The sequence below is a fragment of the Penicillium manginii genome (genome assembly GCF_028828005.1).
Source record: "Penicillium manginii strain IBT 31320 chromosome Unknown utg000003l:1.0-959480.0:1.0-959601.0, whole genome shotgun sequence".
Taxonomy (NCBI): domain Eukaryota; kingdom Fungi; phylum Ascomycota; class Eurotiomycetes; order Eurotiales; family Aspergillaceae; genus Penicillium; species Penicillium manginii.
The window spans coordinates 906,109-933,932 of NW_026643104.1; the positions used below are offsets into that span (position 1 = coordinate 906,109).

Below are 27,824 nucleotides of genomic sequence, written 5' to 3' on the forward strand. Positions count from 1 at the left end.
TCTGCTTAGGTTGTCATACGGCGCTTTTTGCCTGCCGGTTTTCCATGCAACAAAGCAGAGCAAACAAACAAACAAACAGTCAAACAATCAAAACCGAAAGGGGCGCGATCCCCCTGATCTGGTCGTGGACATTCTTCAAATACAAGCACATTTATTTGTGTGGCGAAAAAAAAGTTACCCTAGATTAATGACTATCTTGGCTCATGGACTGTACAGCGTAGGGCTGCCAGAACTGGCCTTGAAACGAAATGATTCTTAAAAATTAAAAGTTCTTTTCTTTTCTTTTCCTTCCAATTCTTGCCACCGGTCTTGGCAACAATCGCTACCGGCGAGATGCTTCACTTTTCGCTATCCCAGAGCTTCATATTGGCTGACATCTTATTTGGGACCTCGGGATCTTATACCGTCAGAGAGATCATTCTCATAAAACATGGAACGTTACTTCTGCTTACATAGGACCCTCCTTTAGTCGAAACTCCGTGGCGGAAATGCTGAAAAACTCGGGAAGATCAATTAGGATCATAATGCTGGTTCTTTGACCCATCGGGGTGTATTCAACTCCAAGTCTTGATTGCTACCTCCAAAAATCAGGTTATGTTTCAGAGCATAAAAAATCAACGTTTGACAGCTACCCAATTTAACGCGTGGGCTTCTCGGTGGAAAGGGGTCGGCAAGTTTCACCCGTTTTAGTTGACGGCGGCAAAGCCCCATTCTCGACTGCTAAATGGTTCTAGTCCAGTCTAGAATCGCTTCCGCCCACCCCGGGATGTCACTTATCACCGGTCTACTAAGCCTGAATACCCGACAACCTTGCAGTCTGGGCACAGCCGTGTTGCATGGGCACCTGACTTGGGAGAGCGACTCTGTTCCTTTCTTTTGCTCGAAACTTTCCTCAAAAGTTCATTTCATCTTCTAACACCAAACGACTAGACACCCGACACCGATAACCCATGCCCCGGTCTGACGACTCATCTCCCCCATGAGCTACATTGGCACCACCGCGATCGGATGCGCGTTCCTATCGCTGTGCAGCTTGCGCTGCTGGTGCTTTTAACTTGCGTGGTGGGGATAGCAGTTCTTGCGATTGCGACAGTGAGTGCGCTAGTCCTGGCGAAGGCGCCCGTTGAGCAGACGATCTAACATCTTGCGCAGTGGATTACCACCTACAATTTTGTGGTCGATGTAGGGTAAGCGTTCCACTTCTCGACTTCCCACATCATTACTAACCCTTGCCCAGATCCCAAGGCCTCGAACTCGTTGCTACCATCAAAGCCAGCCAAATCGCTTCCAACCTAGATCTTCTCGAGACGACCTGCAAAACGATATCGACGCGTCTCCTTGTTCAATCCGCTCTCGGACGCTACAATCGAGGCAACCATTCGAGTGAGAATTGGTTTTACGCCATTACGGATTTGCAGTCAGCACTTGGAAGCCGGGGATACTTGAGTTTATACCAAGCGGTTCTTTTTCCGAAACAGGGCAACTCGAGTCAAAGGCTGCTCAACGTCACTAGCGAAACTATCCCAGACATCTCCCTGCCATACGACTACTTAAATGGAACTTCAATCAAGCTTGGGTCTACAGCCCTCGGCTACCCATCGACACTGTACCCGAACCTCACCTATACATATTCGTCCAACGGAGAGAACTCAACATCCGTGTTTGCATTTCCCGATTACACTCTTGAAATTGGCTCATCGCTACTACTGGGGCCACTAACTATCAACGATTCATTTTCTCTCATCTCTTTGACCGTCCCAATTGTGAATAACACGTCAGATAAAGACCTGCTGGGCTTCCTCACGTACGTGCAACCTCTCAGATGTGCCACGATTTTTATCGTGTGCAAATATCCATCTAACACCCATCCAGTGTCGTAGCCAGTGCGACGAATGTCCAGAATGTCATCAGTTCACGCGATGGACTTGGAAGCACGGGGCAGGCCCTGTTGCTTGGGCCGTCCAGGCCAGAGAATATCTTTGCCAGCACAACCCAGCCATCAACTGCTACTTCCGGTCCGGAGGCTGTAGCCCTTGAAAATGCAGAAGTGCATTATGTCTTTGAGCCGACACCTCTACCTGGCCAAAATAGTCGTCACGGCGGTGTTTCAACCAACACTTCATTTGCGCTGTCTAAATATGCCGTCGCATTAGATGTCATGCGCCAGTCTCCTACAAACGAAAACAAGTCGATAAGCCGTCTTTCTACTACGAACGAGGAAGGATCTAATGTGGCTGTTGGCGCAGTCCGCCCTCAGAGCCCCTTGGTTCAATGGATACTGATCGTTGAAGAAACGCATGCGGAGGCGTTTGCACCTATCGCTAGACTACGCAAAATAATTCTTGCCTGTGTATTTGGAACAGCTGGTGCCATTATTCTCACGGTGCCTCTTCTCACTCATTGGGCGGTTGCTCCTATCCGAAGACTCAGGCTGGCCGCGCAGAAGTCGGTCGCGCCCCATGTCTTACAACAACATCCACCCCGTTCTTCTCATGGAGATAATTTCGACAGCATGAGCAGAGCAAATGGAGCGGAAGATTCTCATGAACAGGACGAAAAGGGCACTGTTTCACTATGGGTGAAACGCTCGAAAGGCTTCATGGAGAGACTGAACACTTCTAACGATTCTGTCAAGAGAAATCCGGCGAATAATTTTGAGATACCGGGCAGAGTAAAGGAGCGCCGGCATTGTGTGACGGATGAACTCACGGAGCTTACCGGAACCTTCAACGAGATGTCTGATGAATTGACAATTCAATACAACCGCCTCGAGGAGCGCGTGGCTGAGCGGACTAGGGAGCTGGAGAAGGCTAAACTAATGGCAGAGACTGCCAACGAAAGCAAAACACTTTTTATCGCGAACATCTCACACGAGTTGAAGACACCTCTCAACGGAATTCTAGGAATGTGTGCTGTTTGTATGGGGAAGATGACCTGCCTCGAATCAAGAAGTCTCTTCAAGTCGTTTATCAATCTGGGGATCTTCTGCTTCATCTTTTGAATGACTTGCTGACGTTCAGCAAAAATCAAATCGAGCAGGCTATCCATCTCGAAGAGAAAGAGTTTAGACTGTCTGATGTCAGATCTCAGCTGGCCATCATCTTTCAGAATCAGGTGCACGAGAAGCAAATTGACTTCAGTGTCAACTGTATAGCTGGTGGAATGGATCGGCCCGTGAATCACTACTCGATGTGTCATGAGCAAAGTTTTGAGCCAGCATCGCAAGGAAGGCTCACGGATATGATCCTCTGGGGCGATCAACATCGTCTTCTTCAGGTCCTAATCAACTTGGTCAGCAATAGCCTGAAATTCACGCCAGAAAATGGAAAGGTTGAAGTCCGCATTCGGTGTTTCGACGGTCCCTTGGCCTTGGACGGCTCAAATTCTCCGCAGCAAGGGCCTACAGCGAACAGTGTGTCGGATAATATCCAAACGACTCACCGGAATAGCCTGGAAAGACCATCAACAGATCAATCATTTTTCCGACCGTTGTTCTTTCAGTTCGAGGTGGAAGATAACGGGCCTGGCATTCCTGCACACCTTCATCGGCGTATCTTCGATCCATTCGTCCAGGGGGACCTGGGGCTAAATCGTAAATATGGAGGCACCGGCCTCGGGCTGAGTATTTGCGCCCAACTATCGCGGATATTGAATGGTGTCATCCTTGTGGATAGTGAGGAGGGACGGGGATCCATTTTCACACTCCGAATTCCCTTAAAATTCGTCAAGGAACTGGCCCCGAGCACCCACAACTCTAGTGCACCCGGCTCACGAACACCTAGTGTTCTGTCTCTGGATGGATTTTCAAATGCAGCACGCACGACATCAAACCACGGATCATTGAAAAGCGAACATGCGGCGCCTGGCTTTGACAAGTCCGATATCCAACCACGACTGGTTGGTCTCAGTCAACCGTTCTTCACCCCAACAGTTCCCGCATCGCCTGCATCTTCTGCATCCAAGGGCCCACGATCGAAGAATGGCCCGACGACGCAGAGCGAAGGCCCTCGGAAGATTCGAGTTTTGGTTGCCGAGGACAATACGGTCAATCAAGAAGTTGTTCGGCGGTATGTTCCAGGCATCTCTGACCAGTTAATAGTCACTAATATCCAGTAGAATGCTCGCCCTTGAAGAAGTATATGATATCACGATGGTGAAGGATGGCCAGGAGGCTTTCGACACTGTTAAGTTAAGTATGGAAAAGGGACTCGTCTTCGATCTGATTTTCATGGACATTCAGGTAAGTTGTCTCCCCAGGCCTCGAAGGCTTTGCGTACTAAGTATTTCAGATGCCAAACCTGGATGGCCTGCAGAGCACCCGACTCATCCGTGAAATGGGCTACTCTGCTCCTATTGTGGCATTGAGTGCCTTTGCAGAGGAGAGTAACATAAAGGAATGTATGGACTCAGGCATGGATATGTTCATCAGGTGAGTAGCTGTCGCTCTCTTCATTGCTGACCTTGTAATTAATTACAACCCTACTAGTAAACCGATCCGGCGCCCTGCACTAAAACAAGTTCTCAACAAGTTTGCGACTATCCCGGAGGAGCTAGAAAACAATTCACATATTAATTAGTGGAAACCACCGGGGTCAATTTGAGGTAGCGCCCGGTGTCCATTTAATATGATATTCTCTTCGAACTCAAACCTTTTGGTACTACTAGTACATAGATAGTCCATTAATACTCTAGTAGGAAATTGGTTATAATTATGCTTTCAGTACTCCCGGTTCGTTACGCAGTATTTTACGGAGCATGCTTCAATTTGTCTTCCTTGGTTACTAGATTTTCGAAGTGAAGCTCTCTCTCTCTCACCCGTCGGTGATATCGGATTTAACAATCTTCCGCCGATAAACGCGAGCCCCATGTCTCCAAGCCCCCTCTCCCCGTCTTTTGTCGGTAATCTTTCACCATCAATCCACTATTAGAACGAGTATGTCCGAATCGCCCAGAATTATCCGAAAGCGCCGGCGTCCTGCACATTCGTGTACTGAGTGCCGCCGGCGCAAAGTCCGGTGCGACCGAAAGAAGCCCTGTGGTCAATGTGTCTCCCACCGCACCCCTTCTTGCACTTACGCGAATCATGTCAACGCTGGGCCGCCGACAACCCATATTGGCCCAGCGAGTGAAGGGAATGGAAACAGTTCACAATCTCCCAAATCAGCTGGTCGGTCAAGCCACGAAGTATCCCAACGAGGTTCTGTGAACCTCGCCCAAATACATGGCACTATGTCCAAGACTCGGATTTTCGGCCACGGACACTGGATGAATACAATCGCTCAAGTAAGAAATCATATTTTCGACATCTTATTTCTGGCTTTTCCACTGAAACTGTCAAGGCGTCTGAGTTGTCTATCATGGGACCACCCGGAGATTACAAATCATTATACCAGCAACAGTCTAGTAGTGGCAAGCAAGACCCGATCTCGCGACTCATGGCCGAATGCAAGGAATTAGCCCGGGAGGCTAAAAAGCAGCGTCCATTTCGACAGTCTATCCCGGCACATATGTACCAGTCACTCCCAACTCCTGAAATCATCGAGGAACTGATTAGCCTGTATTTTTCAACTTTCGAGTCTTGTTACAGGATCTTACATTTTTCCTCGTTCAAAAAGGAATATGACAACCATGTCGAGCAGCCACAGAACACCAAAACTTCTTTCCTTGTGACTCTTCTGCTTCTCATGTCGATTTCTGGCACAATGCACCATAATGCTCAAATTCGCAAGGATATATCTGAGAAGGTGCAATCTTGGATCAATGTTTCTCAAACATGGCTTTCAGCCCCATTCGAGAAGGACAGGCTGACATTGAAAGGAATTCAAATTCACTGTCTCTTGCTTCTTGCTCGTCAGGTAAACCGAGTCGGATCAGATTTGGTTTGGATCTCGGTAGGAACTCTCATGCGGATGGCAATGCAAATGGGGCTACACCAAGATCCGAGCTCGCTGCGAGAGATGGATATACAACAGAGGGAAGTCCGAAGGAGACTATGGTATACGATTCTGGAGATGAATGTGCAGTCGGCTTTGGACTCTGGTATGGCGCCTATGGTTACAGAGGACGACTACACCACTCAACCGCCATTGGACTTGAGTGATGAAGACCTTGACAATTCAACAAATTCAGGAGAAGACGAAAATCCATCCCCGGGACGAAGTGCTACTTTTTTTCAATATCTTCTGGCAAAATCGATTGGGTTCAGGTTAACCGTCGTGCGTGTCGTCAACAGTCTGAACGTGGAGCCTTCTTATGATGAAGTACTCTCCATTGACCAGAAGCTTGGAGTAGCATGCCACGAGGTCGCTAGTGCGCTGAACGAGACTGTCTCTCTGCGAAGCCAGGATCCCTTAAATCACTTTGCACATAGCTTTTGCAGCCACCTGATTCGCCGCTTTCTCCTGTGCCTTCATTTCCCCTATGCATCCAAAGCCAAAAATTCCCCGATATACACTCATTCCCAACAGGCGTGCCTCGAAGTTTCTCTAGAACTTGTCTCTCTGCTTGAGGACAAGATTTACTCTCGAGTGCTTATCAATGGAGGTGGTATGTTTCGAGATATCATTACAAGAGGGGCTCTGGCGATATATGTCGAGTTGACCTCCAGCCTGGAATCTGGCATTTCTCATTTTGCTAGAGAAAGGAACCGGTCCCGTCAATTCCAATTGATGGAGGATGCTCAGAAGTTGGTTCAATATGCAGAAAGCAGGATGCGCCACGGAGAAACAAATGTCAAAGGCTACGTGTTTCTCAATATGGCAACCGCGCGGGTCCAGGCTTTATTTGAAGATATCTCCCCCGAGGAGGCTATACGCAAAGCTGCCCGTGACAGCCTAAACACATGCCATGGAATTCTTAGTGGTATGGTTGTTGAGAACGCCGAAAACTCGTTACGTGCCGATTTTCAATCACATTCAGTAGATGGGATCTTTTCTCCTCAGGTCACGTCCGATTCTGCATTCAATTTTCTCGAAGATCCAAATTTGAACATTCACTGTTCAGACTGGGACCTTTTTAATTCAATGAGCGGTGAAAGCTGGTTCGAATCTTGAAAAAAAAAAACTTAAAAAAACTTGAGAAAATGCTATAGCGCAATAATTGGCATGGAGTCCTTGATTCCTGGATCCTAAGCAGCGGATGAGCCCTTGCATATACACGATAACCATTCCGCCAGCAGACGCGCTTAAGGTGATTGCAACCGGATCTTAAACAACTTGAAATTGTCTCTTGTTTCTTTTCTGATTATATACCTGCTTCAAATGACTAATCAGTTTATTTATAGCCGGAATGCAAGTGCATATGAGACCTAGGCCACCCTCGGCGTTACTGAAATTGTTAGGCATTTGTGGTAAAATGAGTCAAGGCGAAGAAATTGGTTTACTTACTCGGAAAGTAGAATTTTTAAGTAGAGATCTCGCTGAAAGGGAGCATCCCTGGAACGAATGACGAGGGCCAGCCGATAGATACTGAATGCAATGGCAGTGCCCCCCGCACCCAAAATGACGATAATATGAAGTTTCTTGGAAACAGCCATTTGTAATCCCCAGGTGAGAGCTATCGGAAATGTTAAAATAGCCAGATCAGTGGTGACACTAATCACAGAGTCGGCAATGATGATAGCAGAGCGATTGAGACATGATCCAGCTAAGTAGTTGACCTCCCACAATAGATGAATTGGGGTGCAGGAAAACACTTTCACGAAAAGAATAACAATGTAATAGGCAATTATTATCGTCAGAAAAGTATAGAGAGCTACGACCTTCGCTCGGTATGGGCTCCAAAGTCGAATCAATGTATAAATGAGAGAGGTTTTCACGAAGAGAACCATCGGAACGTAGATCATCGTTGCGATATAAAATATCTAGTTTGAAAGTCTATCAGTGTATTCCGAGGTTCTGGTTGATTTAGGGATGGTTCAAATAATACCTTGAGCTCATGTCGGTTACCCGAGGGAGAAAAAGGCACGTCGGAATTGAAGGTGTCTAGACCGGATTGTTCATCAGCGAAATCAATCATCATCGGGAGACTGCGGAGAGTATATACACAGTAGGGTACAAATACAATGTCCTAAGAAGAGAATCTGGTGTGCTTTAGGTATGTTGCCCAGGTGGATGTAAGAAATTCCAGGGTTCAATTCGGGAAATCACATACCCATGCAATGTAGCATGATGCTAAATATTGATCAGCAACTGGAAGCGCGAAGACACATGAATGGATTTGTTCTATTTTACCATCTTCAACACCAAATGAATGATGAAGTTTGAGACGAGCAAATAGCCTCAGTGCAATTAGAGGTGTAGTAATAGAAAAGCAGAGGATCTGGGTGACCAAGCTGATTGAATTCAGACTATCGAGGTTGTTCATTATCAGGAGATAGTTACCCCATGGGGATGCGTGGTCCTGTCACTATACACATGTAGGATCAATGCTTGCAATTCGATAGGGGCATTCCATCAAATTCTCAAGGGAAGGAAATAAAAGAGACAGGTCGATTTTGCTGTTCGGACATGTCGGAAAAGATACGAGTGGTGACGTCACTTCTACTCTATACGGGCGGTTCCGGTCTTCTTCAAGTTGGCGCAAAAACAGAAGATTGCAAGAACTAAGTTCACTTGCGTGTGTGCTATTAGTAGTAAGGAGTGAGTGGGCTTCATTGATCCATATCTTTCACCGGGAACATTCAAAAGCATGGAAAATTTGCTTCGTACTCCGTACTCTCTCGAGGGCTGAGCATTGTACTACATCTTCTAGGTAATAGTTACATGCCCAGGTGGGAGGATTAACGGTCGCGTTGGTCAATCTGTGACAGGCGATCGTCTTGGCCCACCTGCTAGGAAAGTCAACGGTCAACAGGGCTTAAATATTAGATTATGACCCCACCGCCATAGGGGCTAGATTCTCAACGCAAGGTACTCCGTAAACCAACTACTTCAAGTTCCCTGGCCGAGAACATACATCGCCCAGGTTTTGACATGGATATTATATGTACGCTTTTCTCTCCACGTACTAGTATAAGGGCCCAGAGTTTGTCCTGACCGTTTCTCCCTCGGCATTGCACGGACAATGATGTGCCGCCGGGCTCACGAATTGTAATTTTCGTGTGGGTAGACGAGCGGAGCAGGCCTACATTCTACACGCCCGCGTAGTTCTTGGCACAAGCCTGGGTCATGAAGGGATAAATCGAGACCTCGGGATCATAACAGGGGACCTCTTGAGCCTTGGGTGCCAAGGCCACCATCGTGCTTCCCGGATACACATAGGCGGAAAACCTAACCAATCGTTTTCGCTTCTTCGTACTCTGTACGAGGCTCACTGACATGTAAAAATCCTGTTTCAACCTTTCACATAAAACGAGACTAGTTCAGGTACATGTGTACATCCGGTTCGGCCTAATCCCAAAAATGAGTCGGCCTGCTCTGAGGAGCTCTGACCGGATCCACAGTGGGCTTTGAGATTCAATAGACTTTGGACTCGGGGTTTATAGGGGTAGAGGGGGTTATTGCCACCTGATATAGCATCCTACGAAAGGGTACCGAGTAGTACCCCGTAACAAGAAGAAGACATTCATCGAGACGTCGAGTCCTCTGGGTAGACAATTTATGATCGAAAATTCAGTTCTACAGTTTCAATCCCTCTGTGGGATCCAAAGGAGGTTCCATGTACTCCGTAGTCAGTTTTGCTCTATTCCACAGTATGCAATATCCCGTGAAAATCTTCGCACCCCGAAAAATTATTTTGGAGTAGTGCTGGAAGATTGAATGAGAAACCAAGGTGGATACCGGAGTTAAAATTTGCTGTTACTTTCTAGGAAGGTCTTCCCTGAGCCCGTCGCTGTTGAATCCCAAGGCTGGGAATTTTCTTAAGCCGTATTAAACACTGAAATACCCCATAGACTATTCAGATGTCAGAAGGCTCAAGAAGAGTATTCCTTCTAACAATATAGTTCTTCGGGATGAAGAAAGAATCTGAAAATACCTGGGTAGCACCAAGGGGGAGATCATGTATATACTGTACGCCATACCACTGGTATTGGAGGTGATCGCTGGGAGAAGCAAGGTGGTAGCCGATCTCATACGGAGCCCTCAAATCGGAGCTTTCGGGCCTGGGGAATATGGGCGAGAACAGTCTTCTTCAATAAGAGACCTTTGGGCTCTCAAAGCATGGAAAGAGATTCAACTGTACTCAATTGAATAGTATAGACCCAGGGAGGAACAATAGTATTTTGCAAATTCAAACAATGACAAGAGGCCCTAGTGGTTTTCACCGTAGCAGGTGGTCCTCCTCCATTATTTCCCACACTGAGTGTGCGGTAGAGTACTATGTAGACGATGCCAGCCCTGGAGCGAGTATGTAAGTCTGAAGTTGAACCTCAACCTTCACTCGAAATGATTTCCATAGTACGTAATAATTTCAAGTTATTTCATGTCAAAAATCTAGCCTCCAAGATTTAGAAGAAAGGGCCACTCTGATGGCTACACTGTTCAGAAAAGGAGGCCTACTAGTTGGTATAAAGATTTGAGAGTAACTAGGTAGCCATTGATAATTCGATGATAAAGAAGCCAGTGTGAAATATTAAATAATCCTAGAAGCTGAGTAGTATCAATGAATCTTTTGCAGCGTTATCAACTACTCGTGGATAAAAATAAACTGCTGGGCGATTGAATAGCATCCAGAGAAGGAATGATAAAGTTCACGCATGATGGAAAATCACTTGGCATGGGCCTATTGACAATAAAAGAGAGGGATTGGGATGGTACTAGTATACCCGACACATTGACACGTCTCCAACACTTGAAACTGAAGAGTGCGTTAGATAATAGGGCGCCATATTAATGTGCAGAGTCTTTGTTTCAGGATTCATGGCGGGAAGGCGATGCTCGTCATCTTCCGCCGCCACCGGATATTTCTTTTTATTCGTTGTACCAAGAGCGAAAGAGAACCGACAACTTGAAGGGAGTTTGCCAGGAGAATTCCTGAATTCAGGAATCTAAGCCTTACGAGCATCGGTTCTGAAAAACTTTGGCTAGTACCCTCTGTCAGCAGGATCATGATGATGCCAGTTTGTCTTCTCTGTTGTGAGATTGGAGCATTCAAAGTTTGACCACTTAACAGGTACTATGTACTATATACAATTCTAATTTACTTCTAACTTCCAAGGTTCAACTTGAAGGTTGACGTTCGTTTAGATAGTACTGGTACTAAATTCGGGCGGAATGGCTTCTCCAGCCCTGGAGTAGATGTGACGCGTCAGCCCTGGAGTGCATAACCTATCAAGTTTGGAGAATATTTACCTACTATACCTAGGTATGTATAAATCGGGTGCCCAGTTCCACTGGTGGGGATGTGCTTCGAAGCATCCAACTTGAACTTTATGACGGAGGTCGACGGCATTCAAAGTGCTAACCCTCCGACAAGCGAACCGAGCTCGGGGACACCATCCAATTATCGTAATCCGTAGAGATCATCTTAACCCATGGATACTCCGGACCGACGACAGAACCTTGGAAGAGATATTAGTGGCAAAATCAACCCGCATTTGCCGACCATCCCGCCATCGCTCCCTTACGACATCTGATAAGATATACGATCTGGTTCATCCAGTCCGCTCCGCTGCCGATCCTTCCCTATTTGCCATTCATTGGGGGCGATCTTGCACGTTTTGAAATAGCGGTTGAGATAACACCCGATAAGAGGAGCGATGCTCTTTACATCATAGCCACTTTGAGGAAAAAATCAGCGAGTGGTAGGTGGTATCCGAAATCATTCCACCACCTTCGCTCCGCGGCCTAAAGGAATTTTCAAAGCTAGCATGGAGTGCTCCGTAATTGAATATTCTATAATAATGAAAATTGGTGACATTGAGATTAAACCTCTTGTCCCGGGACCTGGTTATCGGACGGAGTACACATGAAAAAAAAAGAATATGCGAATAGACGAATGAAGTACATTGTATCGAAGTGATTTGCTCCGCACAGTGATTCGGAAACGCCGCAGGAATTCCCCCCCTGAAACCACACCCTCTCGATATGATGGCATGCCGCACCTAGTATAAATAGAGCAACCGAATACAAATAGATAATCAAGTCGGAGAAATCTGCCGAACAGAATTGGTGGCACCCGTGGTATCCCGAGCGTTCAGCCAGTACGCCCGAGTTTTTTTTCTCCCAACCGAGAACCCGGGAGCACTCTATGCCGGGGTTTGCCAGTGCACAGCCGACATGTGCTGAGCGGGAGCACAATACCGCAATGAATTTAGGAGGAGGGGTAAATTGAACGGATGAGCCTGCCTTACTGGGCAGTACCTGCTTTGTTAGCGTCCTGTAGAAGTCGAGATTCTTCAGCCGAGCTCCTATGAGGTCCCATCGAGAGCGGTCCTGAAGATCGGTGGGACGGAAGCTTGGCATTGATACAATTAGGAGTCAAGCGCGGAGCAATGATTGGGGGCGCTGTCCGCCACGAAGTGGACCTTGGTTCAAACTGAGACTTGGAAACTTCCAAGGTCCTGTCGATCTATGATCGTCCCGAGTACTTACTATTCTCTACAGGTCGAGAATAAACGGGTACGACTGCCAAGTCTTGCCAAGGAGCATCCGGTGCATACCCATGTGGGCCTCGCCTCAATGTGCAGATCGCTAGCGACGATCCTCGAACCACCCTGCATCTGATAAAGATCTAGTAACTGTTTGCTATGTGCAACTCGGACGTTTTTTTCATGGATCACATGGGGTTTTGTGATTGAGAATCATATCGTATACTACTAGTGGTAGTATTGCGGGCTGATAGAGATTGATACTCGGAGACTATATCAAAATTAATGTGGGGTAAGATATACCTCAGACTTGATGGAATCACCTAATATCAAGAATACGCAGCACGGGCCAGAGACCCTCCGAACTAGTATGTACGTCCAACTGCTGGATACAGAACAAGATCTTCTCGAAGAACCAGACTTTAGGCACCCACTTGGGGGCAGCCGATCAAACTCGACCGGGGCCTGACTGTAACCTCTAGAGTCTGTGGGTCTTAATGCAAGAATGCCTATCCATGCCCCAAATTATATTGTATCATCTGTAGCTCTAAGACGACCCTTGACGTACTATCTATCAACAGGAAGGCGAAGCCCCGTAATTCCAGATCTACGACGCGGAATAACAGCCCTAGCTGATGGAAAAGCTCAAATCGAAGGATGGATGTTTCACCATCGTTCTCCTCAGCTTGAATTAACATGCTCTCCAGTAAAATCAGTCATTGCATGGACCCAGACTACTCCGTACACACTTGGGACCTGATTGCCATATGGGTCGTGCTAATGTCGGTCCTGACCCATTTTGTCCCGTATGGAGACAGAACTTGGAGTTGGGTCCGTGAGGTAATTCCAGGTTCACCAGTGGATCTTGCGTCTTATGGAACAAAAATTATAACCATATAAGGCTCCTACAGCCCCCTTATTGTGGAATACTGGGAGGTCTAGTGAAAATCCTGGTTAATCTTTGTATAGCAGAAAATTCCCGATTGGCGATACACAATGGCAGATCTGCCAAGATGTTCGTAAGTTTCAATAGCCCATTTTGGTTTTGCTTTCCAGTCTGTCCTATCAAATGACTCAACCCATCCTCTTTTTCTTCCTTGAATCCTGTGCTATCCAAATTTTGGGGGCTTTTGCAATTCTTACTGACATTTCAGAAGCATCTTGGAACAGCTTCGATTTTTGCGTACCGACGCCTCCCATCCAGACTCTCCCCATAAACTCTCCACTCTCCTTTCCTCACACTCCGGCAAATGGCCCACTCGGGAGCTCATCCTCACTTTCCAGGATATTTATAAATCCCTTCCTGAACTTGCCAAATCCGAGAACAATGAAGCAATCAATCGTCTACGGGTACAGATTAAGGAAGCTACTCCTAGTATCTCCGAGTTGATAGGAACCGACGACCGTGCTGGCTTCATTGATGTCAGTACAGGCCGAAACCTGACACATCTTGCTATCCGCCAGTTTGTACAAGGCTTCCATATCCCCGTGGGGTCCTCCTCCAATAGAAAGCCTCGCGTGGCTGTCATTTTGCCCAATGGTCTTCTCATGGCAGTCGCAACCTTTGCCTTTGCCAATAGGTATACGATTGTTCCCATGGCCTCAAATACGGTTCCAGAACAACTGCACATGGATATTGAACAAGTGAAAGCTGATGCTGTTGTCGCTTTGGAAGATGATATTGGCAAGTTAAGTCTAGACAATGGCGTTCGTCCTGTATTTGGGCTTGAGCAGCTGGAAGACTTGACATTTCGCGTTGTTTCAGAAAAGCACACTTCATCTTCATCAATTCTTGCGCCTAATGTTGCTGATGAAATTGCAATCATTCTTTTCACTAGCGGCACAAGTGGCAAGAAGAAGTTGGTGCCCATTACAACCTTTAATCTCATCGCGGGTACGATCGCTACGATTGAATCTGTGAAACTGTCGGAGAAAGATACTTGCCTCAACATGATGCCCTTGAACCATGTGTATGTTGACCTTCAATCTACCACAATCCAAAAGCTTCAAACTAATCAAGATCAGTGGCGGTATAATGCGAAGCATCCTTTCTCCCATTCTCGCCGGTGGCGCTACTATATGCTGCCCGTCTTTCGACCCCAGCATGTTCTGGGATGCTATACAATCACCCGCCATGACACCCACATGGTACTATGCCACACCAACAATGCATCAGATGATTCTTGGGGAAGCTGAGCACCGCCCCGATGCCATCCGTCAAAGTGCCATCGAGTTTATCTGCAACGCTGGGGGTGGTCTACCCCCAACACTTGCTTTGCAACTTCGTGAAGCTTTCGACTGCTCTATCCTCCCCAGCTATGGAATGACTGAATGCATGCCTATCGCAGCACCGCCAAAAGATTACACTCTTGACCGTCCTGGTACATCTGGAAAAATCGTCGGTCCTGATGTTGCCATTTTGAATGATGGCAAACCTGTCTCAGAATGCGGAACCCTTGGTCACATTTGTGTTCGTGGATCACCTGCTTTCGAGGGATACCTGACCCCCGATGGGAAAATTGATACAAGTGCTTTCGATGAAGCTGGTTGGTTTGATACCGGCGATCTCGGATACCTTGACTCCGAGAACTATCTCTACATCACAGGCCGCAGCAAGGAGGTCATTAACCGTGGTGGTGAAATCATTTCTCCCGTCGAGGTAGAGGATGCTGTTCTCACCGCGGCCAAGCATCCTGGCTCTCCACTGTACGGCCGAGTTTCTGAGACTCTGGCCTTCTCAGTGCCGGATGAAGTACTCCAGGAGGTGGTTGGAATTGTCATTGTGACTCCTCCGGGCACACCCAGACCAGATATTCGCCAGCTGCACGAATCGCTACAGCCCATTATTCATCAGCCCAAGTGGCCCGCCCTAGTGGTGTACATGGATCGTGTGCCCAAGTCTAATAACAAAATCCAGCGCATTAAGCTTGCCGAGCGACTCACGTTACAGTCGTTGACACCAAAAACACCTCTCGGACATCGTCATTACGAAGCTGTCTGCCCACCTAACGGCTCTCCGTTGACCACACCGATTTCGAAACAAAAATGTGCTGTTGACTGCAAAGCAGTTCGTTCAACCTTGGGAGAAATCGCTAAGGGTTCTGAAGTGCATGTTCAAATCAACGAACGTGACGGACTCGCCCAAGCTGTTCTATTTGTCGACAACCCGGAAGAATATCAGCTTACGCCTAATGTCCTTCACAAACAGCTGGATGGTTATCTTGTCCCCACCCGCATCACTTCTCTGAAGGGACCGATGCCCGTCGACTTCTACGGAAATCCCGATCAAGCAGCTATTGATGAGGCTGTCCGCGCCCAAAACTCAGATGGTAGCATATCACCCATTCAACGCCGGACCCGCGATATTTTCGCCACAGCCTTGTCTTGCGCACCGGAGGAAGTATCTGCCATGACAGACTTTTTCGCCGCTGGCGGCGATAGTCTTAGTGCAGGTCGACTTGTTTCGCAACTCCGACGTGAATTTGGAATCTTTCTAGCTGGAGATATTCTCTTCCACCATAGCTCTGTCGGCGAAATTGAGTATAAGATCACAGAAGCCGTTGAGATCAAGGCTGCTAAAGGGGATAAAGGGGTCATCGAGTTGCCAGGTTGTGAAAGAACATACAGTAGCACAAACCCGCTGGTTATGGCCTTGCATCTTTTTCCTGTTTTGTTCTTTTTTCCAATGAAGCGTGCCTTTCAATGGCTTGTTTTTTCATATGTTGTGGCAGAAGGCACCCTTCGCTTTCCAATTCGCGATTTACTGATTGGTCGATTGATCCTGATTATCCTGGCTGTTCTATCAGCTCGTGTTAGTGCCCAGGTTGTGGCTCCCATCTGCACAATTCTCTTCAAATGGCTTGTCGTGGGCCGCTACGAGGAGGGTATTTACCCTATGTGGGGGCCTTATCACACTCGTTGGTGGTTGACCCAGAAGGCGGTACAGGTGTTTGGAAAGGGAATTTTCAATCACTTTAACTGGTCTCGCGTGTTGTTCTATCGTCTGCTCGGCGTCAAGATTGGCAAAAATGTCACTATACCCCCGTCTGCCAAGCTTGGAGAATATGACTTGATCGAGATCGGTGATGATGTCGTGTTAGATACCTGTCAATGTCGTCCCTTCGCTGTGGAGCGCAACACATCGATGTTGCTCAAAAGAATTCGCATTGGTAATAATTCTTCCATCGGTCTCAAATCAATTCTCGCCCCTGGCGCCGATATACCGGATAATACCTGCATTGGCCCCAACTCGTCAAGCTGGGAACTTCAAGATGCCGATGAGTCAAACCGCGACTTGCTCAGCTCCAGCATTCCTCAGCCACATTGGATATTTAACCTTCTGATTGTTACACCTATCAAAATTCTGGTCTGGGTCGCTGCTCGTCTCACATGGATGGGTGGCCTTGTACCTATGGTGAGGCAGTTCCCGATGGCCCAATCTGACATGTTCCTGGCAACTCTCCAATGGTATACCAGTGGCCAGAGAATTGGCTTCCACATTGCAGCAAGGCTTTGTCGTGCTATTGGTGGCCCAATCGTGCTCTTCGCATCGGTGCTGATCATTAAATCATTGCTCGATGTCATTTGCGGCAAGCCCAAGCCCGGTCCTGCTTCTAAACAGAGTGTCCTGCAAAAGATTCGCACCGCTGTTCTAGCAGAGATTCTTCCATCCGGCGATATTCATGAACTCACTCGTCTAATCGGTCGTCACTACGAATTAGTCTCCATGGCCATTCGTGCGCTTGGTGGCAAGGTTGGAAAGCGAATCTATTGGCCCAGCGTAGGCCCTTCTCTCCCCGATTTCGACCTCATCGAAGTTGGAAACGACGTCGTTTTTGGATCCCGCTCGACCCTTATCACATCAGATGGCTATGGCCGTGACCGTGTTGTCATTGGTGACGGTGCCATGGTCGGTGATCGCGTTGTCGCTTCACCAGGTGTCACGATCGGCCGTGAGGCAATGATCGGTTCGGGGGCCTTGCTTCGTCGGAATGGTGAATACCCAGCAAATACCATCTGGACCGGTAGCAAGGGTGGTGATGCTGTGCAGTTCCCGACTTCGTCCTCGGTGCCAATTTCAACTGCCCCTACTGTTGTGGGCAGCAGCAGCAGCAGCACTGATGGACAAAGCAACAGCGACAATGAGAAAGACATGGGACGAAAAACCCAAAATGCGAAACATTCCATTCCCAATATCACCGAGGCAGATACTTGCAAACCTTTTGGTCGTGCATTTTATCAGAAAAATGCCAGCTACTACGTGCTGCGCATCTGGCAGATCGTCATGTATTCTGTTCTTTCGGTAGTCGTCGTGACTGTGTACTGGCTCCTGAGTGTGGTATTCGCACTACTTTGTCTCCGTGCCTGCCTTGAGCATAGCAACACTGCTGCATTCGATCTTGGACCTTGGCGGCCATTCGTGCTATATGGTGTATTAGCCGCTTTCTTATCCGCCATTAGCTGTGCTCAGGCCTTCATGGCTTTGGGAATTGTCATAGGCATCAAGTGGTTGGTCATGGGCCGGCGCAAGGAAGGCGAATTCCATTGGGACAAGAGCAGTTATAACCAACGATGGCAATTCCTCTTGTCGTGTGAGACACTCATCAAGGACTGCTACGGTGGAGCTGGTCTCCTGCCTATGATTACGGGTTCAGCTTATTTATCCTGGTACTACCGCCTCTTAGGTGCAAATATAGGAAAGGATTGTGCGATCCACGCCAATGGCACACCGAACGTCTACTTTACCGAGCCTGACCTTCTCACACTCGGTAACCGCGTGGCTGTTGACGATTGCAGCTTGGTTTGCCATCTGAACTCTCGTGGCGAGTTCGAATTACATACTTTGAAGGTCGGCGACCGGAGCATTATGCGTGCTGGATCCCGCTTGATGTCCGGGGCTTCGATGGGCCAGGATGCTTGTCTGCTGGAACATACATTAGTACTGTCGGGTGACCATGTAGAGGATAAAGATACACTTCAGGGATGGCCTGCTGAAGGTTTTGAAGGGAAGCGGGTATGAAGCTTTTGAGATGATTTTCTATCTGTTATTTGATACGATGCGTTGACAGAGTTTAGAACTAGTATCAAAGAGATGTTAGTGTTCGGTCTGGTACCCCAAAAAGCGGCATCGTATTGAATTAAAAAAACGGATCTCAACAACCTTGGAAAAGTAAGAAGTACAGGAATATTCTCAGCATCCAAAATCGAACTGCAACATATACCGATCTTGAGATCTCTTATCACCAATCCCTACACTTCCCAGTCCTAGTAACTAATACTGATTGACCTCGATAGGAATATCGCAGCCGGCAGGCTCACGTTCTTTCACGTATTCCTTAATCCATGGACCCGATTTTCTGCCCTTCCACCAACTAGAGTCTCCCGAGGGTCCACGGTGATAAGTCGACAGTTCTGTCATCGTTTCCAACGCATTGCTGGATATCGGTCATGGATACTTCCCTGGAAACAATACTGCCCACTTTTCCTTCATTTGGTGCATAGACAATAGTCTCCCCAATATCCTTTTCTGATCCATCTGTAACACCGCAACCGCAGTCTTGGCATTCTGTCACCTTTACCCTAAACGCGGTCATAGCGTGGTAGAAGAGGAGGCAAATATCGCCATCCTTGTTGCAACGATATCGCAAGACTTTGCAGGTGTGACTGCGAAAGTCTCGGAGTTCCAAACACTAAGCCCTGCTGATCCGAAGGGAACATCGTAACTCCCATCCATACTCCAGCCGACGGTACTCGAGAAAGTACTTACTAGTATGAGAACATTAAGCCAGTATACGTGTGATTATTCTTCCTCGAATAATTGGAAAATGACCTCATTGCCTATGCTATCACTCTCGGAAGTGCAATGCACTTGTGAACCGGTCCTTTGCATTATGACGAAATTCTGATGTGGGCCACCATCACCGATTTTTTCATACTTCTGCGAGGCACACGATTCAAATTTCGACTTAACGTCGCACCACCCATGCTTGATAGGGTCAAAAAAGCCCCTTCGGTTGTTACCTGGGGCCACATAGAGCTCGCTAATTTGTGCGAATTCTTCCGAGGTGATGTCTAAAACCGTGGGTCGGGAGAAACCAGTCTCCGAGAGTGCTAATTTAATAGACAGAGAACTCGAAAAATATTTCCGATGGACCACATATTGATCTAAAAGTGAAGCCTAGCGCGTACGGGCAGACTGATAAATTAGCTGGATCAAATATAGTAGAAAACGATGGTCAATGTCTTAATCTAGACGTAATAAAAAAGTCTTCGGTCAGACTTTAGTAGTGAGAGTTTATCAAGCGGAACATAGCTCACCGTTTCCCAGGAATGAGGGAAGGAGAATTCCAAGGTTTTTTTTTGATAATTTACTGAATACTACTTGTATATATAAAAGAATGAATGGGAAAGTCGATGATTCAAGTCAAGAAAGTAGAAGTAGGGGACTTTATGTAGATTTTCGAGACCTTGATAAGGACTTGTAGACACCGATACATCTAGGCTGCAGGGTGACTCCGAATCATGAGTAGTAGCCAGCCGATCGAAGCCTTACAGGGTAATTCAATTGAACACCAAGGACGAGGCGCGTATGCACTGTCAGCAATGAGGTTGTTTCATCCATTTTGCCAACCTTGGAAGATACCGCAACATGCAGATGCTCAGCCTCATCCGATTCAGCGCTTTGAAGATTCTTGAGCCGCATTCCGACCCTCCAAGCCCCGGGCCATCAGGCTGTACTCCGACTAGTAGTCTACGGTTATTTCCCATGTTTGATTCACCAAAATATATCCCGTGAGCAGCTGTCTATCTAACTAGCTAGGTAGGTACTAGTAGGTAGGCACTAGTACTAGAGCCAGAATATTCTTCCCAGTATAGATATTGTGGCGATCTAGCCCTGGACTATGAACGTGTCTCCAAGTTTTTCCCACTTCGGCGCAAGTACAGATAATACAACCTTGGAACGCTCGGGTGACTGGTCCTGGCTAGGGCTGAACAAAACATGGCCTGCATGCAATCTGCCAGACCAGTCCTTACCAACTAAGTGCTGGCGGGGTCCAAGCCTTGAAACTAGTGACGCAGGAACATAGGCGTCAGCGCTTAGAGACTAAAATCTGCCTTGTTGAATGATCACCCCACGGAAATGACCGTATAACTAAAGCATGTAAAAGTAGCGGAAGGACCCCTTGAGCCTCTTGAATCAGTCTCGGCCTCCAGAATAAGCAGAAGCGGCGCCATATCCTATTCGAGCCTCTTTTCCGATAGTCTGAACCCCTATCGTTCATTGTATCTTTTTCAACTGGGGGACGAACCGCCGGCCCCCGCCAAGACTTGAGTCGAATACTTCTGACAGCACACACAACCTTCACAATATGCAGGTGGTCTATGACCAGTACTAACTATACCAAGGTATATCATATCCAACATTAAAAGAAGCAAATTGAGCCTCATCTGTATATAGTTTGCCCGGCAAAATGTATGAAACAGATTCGTGGTTCAGGGCGCGTTCTTATCTTATCCGGTAGAGAGATCATGCCTGTCCGGGCGCGGGATGAGTTGTTTATACTGTTATCATCAAGTCTTCCAAGGTTTTTGACCACATCCATGATATTCCAAGCTATGTGAAGCAAGATCTTTCAAAGATTTTTGCGCAGATAGCTTAGCTAGCTATTAATTGAATAATAGAAGTTGCTAGTCTTACCCTGCCCGAAGTGTACGGAGGTAAATTTAGATGCTTGCAAAAAGAAAAAAGGGGAAAAAACAAGCACCGAGAGCGATTTGAACGCCCGACCTAGGACACTGCAAATCCTCGCGCTAACCCCTGCGCCATCAGTGCTATTGCTGATATAATGCCGAATGGATGAAGGATGAATACGGCACTCTTCGATTAAATAAAGCCTCAGACACATTGCAAAGCCGCCAATATTCTTTTCCATTCAAGAGTGGCGGTCGGTTTTGGGTTTTGCGACCGGAGCCATGATTTCTATCGTTGATGATACAGAGATTAAACCACATTTTTCATCTGAAACTGTGGAAAATTTGAAGAAAACAAAAAATTCCCTAGCGTAAGTGATACAGGAACCTGACCAGATTAAAAAAGTTCAGCGATGTTAGCCTGTATATCTAACCATCTAAGATTTGGTTAGAATGCGAATCGTTGAAGTCATCGCCAGATCACTTCGCTCCCTACTACAACTTGAAATTCTCGAGACAATATCATAAATGGGGAAGGCCATACCGGCAAGTTCCAAGGTTGTGAGACAATCTGTATTTCTCATACATTGGTTTACTAGGATCCCATAGCTGATGTTGATTATCCTCCCAGCCTACGGAGTACTATCAATATCTTCCTTGCTGCTGGATCTGCATCTTATGCGGTGATTGATCAGACCCCTTTCGCCCAGAATAGCCAGTGTATTCTGCATACGGTCATGTCTTTCTGGCCCTTCTACTCATGTATTTATCATGGTTAATTTATGGACCAATAGAGTCACATATGTAATAAGCCCAAAATATTTAGCGGCATGTCATACTGAACATCCTTGTCATTTAAGGATCAAATCGCATGCACCCCTCCTTGAGTGTGGGTACAACGGGCTTCATAACCTCATCCGAGTCTAATTACCGAGACTAGTCTCTTCGCTTGGAGAGCGAATCTCCACGTGGCGTTCTTGTACACAAATGAAAACCTTTACGGAGTGCTACACTAGTACAGAACGATCGAAGCTCGGATGGAATTACAGATGGATGAATTGCATGCTGTAATGGTCACAGAAGTCCGTGTTAGATAAGAGCAGTCACTCTCCACCTCTCCCTCTTTCTCTCCTCGTTGTTTCTCTGACCATCCCAGTGATTCCGGTGAATTACACTCTGTTTCACCCGAGAGAAACACCGCAAAATGCTTCATGAGGCAAGCACATTGTTTGCTGCCTTTCTACTATATCTGGCTACTCAAACGGTTTATCGACTCTTTTTCCATCCCCTCAGAAAGTTCCCCGGGCCCAAGCTAGCCGCGGCGACTAGCGCCTATGAGTTTTATTTCAACGCCTTGAAAGGAGGCAAATTTATCTGGGAGATTGAGCGTTTACATGAAATATATGGTGAGTAAGTGCGTCTTCGCTCGGCCCGAACCTTAATTTAATCCGACCGCCACAGGGCCGATTGTTCGCATAACACCAAGAGAAATCCACATTAAAGACCCGGATTACTACGAAGAGATTTATGCTCCTTTTTCTCGCAGAAGAGAGAAGCCCGAGAAATTTTACCGACAATTTGATCTCGATGGATCAGCATTTGTCACTGTCTCACCAGAGCTACATCGCGAACGACGTGCGCCCCTGAGCAAATGGTTTTCCAAGTCGGCAACTACAGACATGATCCCAATCATATATAGAAGTCTTGATCAGCTATGTGCACACATCAAAAAGGCGTCACAGTCTCGTCAGGTCATAAAAATAGATGCCGGTTTCGCTAGCCTGACTTCAGACATAATCTATGGATATTTGTTGGGATATCCTAGCGATAATCTCGGCAAGGCTGACTTCAATGAGCATGTAAGAGACGGCATAAATGGTATCCTTCGACAATCCCATCTAATCCTCTTCTTTCCAATCATTCCGACAATTGTCGGCCTTCTTCCATTACGCATCTTGAAATTGATTAATCCTTTTATGCATGCCTTCGTCGAAGAAAAGTCTCGTGTTCATGATCAAGTGGTCAAAACGCTCTCCGGGCATCGCACAAACGAAGGGTCTGTTTTGGAGAAGGTGTTCGATAAAGGACTCCCCGAGCATTTGCGAGGTTCTCGCCGTCTTGCCAACGAAGCAATTTCAATATTGAACGCTGGCACAGAGACCACAGCCAGAGCTCTTGTGGTCGGACTTTATAACCTCATCGAAAATAGCAGTATTAGAGCCAAGCTTCGAGAGGAACTCCAATCTGTTATGCCGATGCCTGAATCTCGTCCGACCTGGGACCAGCTGAAACAGCTTCCTTATCTGGTATACTAGTCATTTCAAGATAATGTTGAATTTGTGCTAATATATCCGCAGTCCAGTGTTGTACTAGAAACCATGCGCCTTGCTACGGGAGTAACAATGCGATGCCCTCGTATAGCACCGACCGAAGCGCTAGTCTATGAAGACCATGTGATTCCCCCAGGAGTCAGTACCTATTTGACACACTTTGGCTCATCTTTGGACTGACTCTAAATATTACCAGACGGTGATAAGCCAAATCAGCTATTTTGTCATGATGGACCCCACGATCTTTCCAAGGCCCCACGTATTTGATCCAGAAAGATGGGTTCGCGCTGCAGCAGAAGGCCAGCACTTGGAACGCTATCTCGTTAATTTTTCTAAAGGAAGCAGGAACTGTATTGGTTTGAAGTAGGTCTTAACTCTAATGTGAATGATCATTTACTGATATCCTGCCCAGTCTGGCGAACGCTGAGTTATTTCTGACGCTCGCAATTCTTATCCGCCAATTTGACTTCAGTCTATACCAAACAGCCGAAAAGGACATCACGTTCGCTCGTGATTTCGGAGTACCATACCCAGAGGATGGGAATGCTAGTATGAGAGTCTTGGTGGAAAGCCTCGTTTGAGTGATTTACATTAGAATTTGTGAGGTTTACCTAACTAGGAATAACGATGGATTTTAACATTGTAAATTTAGCCTCCAATTCTTGTTTGAAGACACCGTCGGCGTTTTTCAAAAAAATGTAGTAACTATTCATTTGGTATACGGTCTCCTATGACTTCTAACCAATCCTTCTCCTATGCAAACCCCACGTAAACTACACACATAGTACTAGTAGTATCACATGCTTCAAGTCATGCATCGCAATTTATTCCGCACGTACACTCCGTATATTATCATACTTTGAAGGTTCCTCCCACCAGGAGGTTTGGCAGTCTTAATGTTGCCGAGTGCAGTGCTATCTTCGGTTGGAACTATGATACGGCGGTCATTAGTTATCATATTGGGCCCCACTTCTTTTGTCGTTAACCATCGTTGCATAGCGATTACGTCCGAAAGTATTGCTGACTTAGCTTAATAAAATCTTCAATGGAATTGTATTGAATTGAATAATTATGATTGCCTTTGGATAGACTTTAAAGACAGACTTGCTCTACTTTGTGCCTTTCATCGAGCATCCCGAGGTCTTCAAGTTGTATTATTGAATGATATACCAAGTATATTGGATTATTTGTATTTCGATCAACGACAAAGTACATCAATGAATGTATATTAAACGCTCAACAAGAAATTCGTGTTCGTGTATGAAGTAATTACAGGCCCTACTACCTATAGTAGAATAATGATAGTAGCTATATAACAGCGACGATTGTGATACTAGTACTATATCTGCTCACAATATAGGAGTGAGGATATTATTACCAGTCAATGGATTTGGACCACACCATCCATACAAATCGCAGCGGCACTGGGCCTCTGAAGCACAACTTCACAGGAAACCAAAGTTAATAAGCGAAAATACACCTTGGGGATTGAGGAAACTTACTACACAGCAGGCATACCAAAAACCATATGCCAGAGCTTTTCAATTAACCAGCCAAGTCCGTAATTGTCCGTGATATCGGTAGTTTCAATCCAGTTCAAGATGCGGATGTAATCCTCCAAAGGCCGATCCTGAATACGTGCGCGACTGACAGCAAACTGTGCACAGCATTGATGGCCAATGTCCTCAGGGACTTCACTTGAAGGGATTCTGAGCAGATCCCAGAGGATCTGAGGAAGTTGATCAATCATGTATTGATAATCAAAATCAATACCCACTGGGAAAGCCTGGCGCATTGTGCTCGGACATCCCGGTCGGTTTGTGCATCGCAAGTTCACATATCCGTTGATAGCCACGGCCTCATAACGAAGATTTGCAATAACATTGCGAGTATGCGGGCCTGCAACGTCGTTGTGCCATTGATCCTCTCGACCATGTATGAAAATTGTGTAAGGTGCAAGGAGGTAGTAATTATCGATGATGTAGGTGAGGTAGGCACTTGCCTCATGGCCTTTTCTGGATTTGGGTGTGAGGAAATCGTCGCCATGACTTTCATCCAAGGAGTATAGATAAGCAGTGCAGTGACTGGGGAGCGGTAAATTCCAAAGTTAGCAATCGACCTAGGTGGTGATAGATAAAGAGTTTTTTGTGGGAGAATATATGTCTTACTAGTCTTCACAGAAGTCGTAGATCCAGTTAGTGTCTTCTGAGCCAGCCTGAGCAGCTACAATCGTCACGTCCTCGGCATTGTCGTGAGGTGCGACCTGCTCTTGAAATAAACCATGACCGATTTGGTCCAGTGGTGTCGTGTCCTTCTCATCCACAGTCTGGCTGTTTTCCTCATTCGAGGAAAATGTTTCGGTGAGCTTGACTAGAGGAATATTGACTCTGTCGGAGTCCGACACGTCTGAGGATATATGAGCCAGCCAGCCCCAAAAGATATAGCAAAGAAATGAGTTCTGACTAACCACCAAGGCTTGGGCTTTCTCTTTGGAGACGCTCAGCCTGGATCTTCACTGCCTTCGACATCCAGTCTGACCGACCTGGCATGTAGTAGCGAATTGCTAAGAGGACCATCGGCAACATTAAGAGGAATATTATCCTCCTAAGACCATGTACTGGTTTCCTAACATGCATCGTAAAATAGGACGGAAGGCTTGCCCTAAACATGATAAAACCTTGGAACGAGAGGAGCGGCACAGCCGTTGAAAATTTCCTACCTCGATAACTAGGTGTTTGGAAGGGAAAATCCCGGTGATAAAGAAATACCCATGCTCAATTCTGTTCGCTTACCTGAATGATTTAGCCGCGTGAGTGTCGTGTATAGAATGCTTTCGATACGATTGCTCTCCACTCAGACGTTTATAGCCACGTTTATGGACGAAAGCATACAGCGTGACACGTCGCGCCACCTCTAGACCATTTGACCAAAAGTGGCGGATGAAAAAGATTGATTTCTTTTCATTGGGCCAATCTCCGGGAAATTAATCCCATCATTCATCTATCCCCCTTTCCGGCATATGAGCACAAGCAAGACAGTGTCCCTTACATACCCAAATGCCCGGATACTCATCCCCCTCAGAACCTCTTCAACGATTTCATAATTTGCGAGACATAGAGTATAATATATGAATCACATATGGGAGACATCTTGCATTTAGCGCAACTCCTCAAAAATCACATTGCCGAAAGGAAAAGTTTGGAAAGTTGGATAGTAGGTCTCCCATGGCCGTTTTCAGCCTGAGCGATAGGGCGCGGGAGGCCCGTACCGCCACTGGCAGCTTCGGTGACATCCGACGGCGAGATGCCCGAAACCCAAAGATTACTCGATCGCTTTCAGCTATTTTTCACTTAGAAGTGCGTTATTCATATCTTGTTGGGTGTTTAGACAATCCTACAAATACAGGTTTGCTACTCTAGACAAGATTGACCTGAACAAATCCATGGATGGCTTCACTGAGTATCCACATTCTGATGATCTCCGATAATTTTAGATAACAAGTACGGTGTCTTGGATGATCTGTTTTTAATATCCTTATCATTGCAAAAGTGAGCGCTTGGGTCAGGAGTTTCATGAGGATTCAATAAGTATTGAGTTAATTAAATTGTTTGATTTAGCTCATAGTGATATGCCCCTAATACGATCATCCACAACGGCAACCTTTTCCACGGTCGCATTGAAAGACTTTGTCGAAAATCATACGGTCGGATTCGTGTCGCAAAAGGATTTCGCGATGAGAGGACTCAGCAAGTGGTTAACAAAAGTGTAGCCGTACAGGATCTGCCAGAGTCAGCCATGTCATCTTCTTCTTCTATTGGTTCTCAGTAGAGCACACCTTTTGTTACCACGATGTCTATTCATCGGTACTGTAAATACTCCAGGAGCGAATGTAGGGGATTTCGATGTCTGGATTGGTGCAGGTGTTGTTCTGCAGAACCTTGCTTGATCCTTCACAGTGTTCGTGAAGATAACCCCGTACCTCCACATTCTCTTCGCTATAAGAGGAAGCGTAGGAGTAGGCCATCTGACCAGTGCCAAAGTCGATACATAATTGATCGCCCATTCCCTGCGTGGTGAAAAACACCTGGCCATTTTGAGGTGCGTTTCCACAACTCAGTCCATCCCAAGCATCGAAAGACCACCAAGCAAGATCTGCAGCCGCTAGGGTCGCGAGGAGGAAGAGCACAACGAAGCGCATGGTTGAATTAAATGATCATTCGGAACAATCGAAAAATTTTCCATAGTAGATCGGTTCACTTATTTATATGTCCTTG

The 27,824-nt window shown here is 46.6% G+C and overlaps 7 protein-coding genes across 7 annotated transcripts; 4 read left to right on the forward strand and 3 right to left on the reverse strand.

Moving 5' to 3' along the window:
- Nucleotides 1-1,008: 1,008 nt before the first annotated feature.
- Nucleotides 1,009-4,577, forward strand: tcsB (putative sensor histidine kinase/response regulator TcsB/Sln1; the record flags this gene model as incomplete). Its single annotated transcript, XM_057100363.1, has 8 exons — nt 1,009-1,092; nt 1,153-1,187; nt 1,238-1,804; nt 1,873-2,907; nt 3,021-4,067; nt 4,117-4,240; nt 4,290-4,429; nt 4,487-4,577. 8 exons carry the CDS (start codon nt 1,009-1,011, stop codon nt 4,575-4,577), a joined length of 3,123 nt encoding a protein of 1,040 aa, XP_056963051.1.
- An 858-nt stretch (nt 4,578-5,435) lies between these two features.
- N7533_003714 (putative C6 transcription factor) lies at nt 5,436-7,052 on the forward strand (the record flags this gene model as incomplete). Its single annotated transcript, XM_057100364.1, has 1 exon — nt 5,436-7,052. The coding sequence occupies one exon, from the start codon at nt 5,436-5,438 to the stop codon at nt 7,050-7,052; it is 1,617 nt and encodes a 538-aa protein (XP_056963052.1).
- A 153-nt stretch (nt 7,053-7,205) lies between these two features.
- Nucleotides 7,206-8,364, reverse strand: N7533_003715 (uncharacterized protein; the record flags this gene model as incomplete). Its single annotated transcript, XM_057100365.1, has 3 exons — nt 7,206-7,326; nt 7,386-7,861; nt 8,152-8,364. 3 exons carry the CDS (start codon nt 8,362-8,364, stop codon nt 7,206-7,208), a joined length of 810 nt encoding a protein of 269 aa, XP_056963053.1.
- A 5,161-nt stretch (nt 8,365-13,525) lies between these two features.
- On the forward strand, nt 13,526-18,548 carry N7533_003716 (non-ribosomal peptide synthetase; the record flags this gene model as incomplete). Its single annotated transcript, XM_057100366.1, has 3 exons — nt 13,526-13,548; nt 13,687-14,499; nt 14,555-18,548. 3 exons carry the CDS (start codon nt 13,526-13,528, stop codon nt 18,546-18,548), a joined length of 4,830 nt encoding a protein of 1,609 aa, XP_056963054.1.
- Nucleotides 18,549-22,424: 3,876 nt separating this feature from the next.
- N7533_003717 (cytochrome P450) lies at nt 22,425-24,131 on the forward strand (the record flags this gene model as incomplete). The annotated part of the gene is made up of 5 exons (XM_057100367.1): nt 22,425-22,626; nt 22,682-23,526; nt 23,578-23,688; nt 23,747-23,913; nt 23,963-24,131. 5 exons carry the CDS (start codon nt 22,425-22,427, stop codon nt 24,129-24,131), a joined length of 1,494 nt encoding a protein of 497 aa, XP_056963055.1.
- A 774-nt stretch (nt 24,132-24,905) lies between these two features.
- Nucleotides 24,906-26,099, reverse strand: N7533_003718 (DUF3431 domain-containing protein; the record flags this gene model as incomplete). The annotated part of the gene is made up of 4 exons (XM_057100368.1): nt 24,906-24,993; nt 25,053-25,634; nt 25,719-25,956; nt 26,018-26,099. Coding segments are annotated over 4 exons (990 nt in total), but the record flags the coding sequence as incomplete, so codon positions are not given.
- A 1,304-nt stretch (nt 26,100-27,403) lies between these two features.
- N7533_003719 (uncharacterized protein) lies at nt 27,404-27,748 on the reverse strand (the record flags this gene model as incomplete). Its single annotated transcript, XM_057100369.1, has 1 exon — nt 27,404-27,748. The coding sequence occupies one exon, from the start codon at nt 27,746-27,748 to the stop codon at nt 27,404-27,406; it is 345 nt and encodes a 114-aa protein (XP_056963057.1).
- Nucleotides 27,749-27,824: the final 76 nt, after the last annotated feature.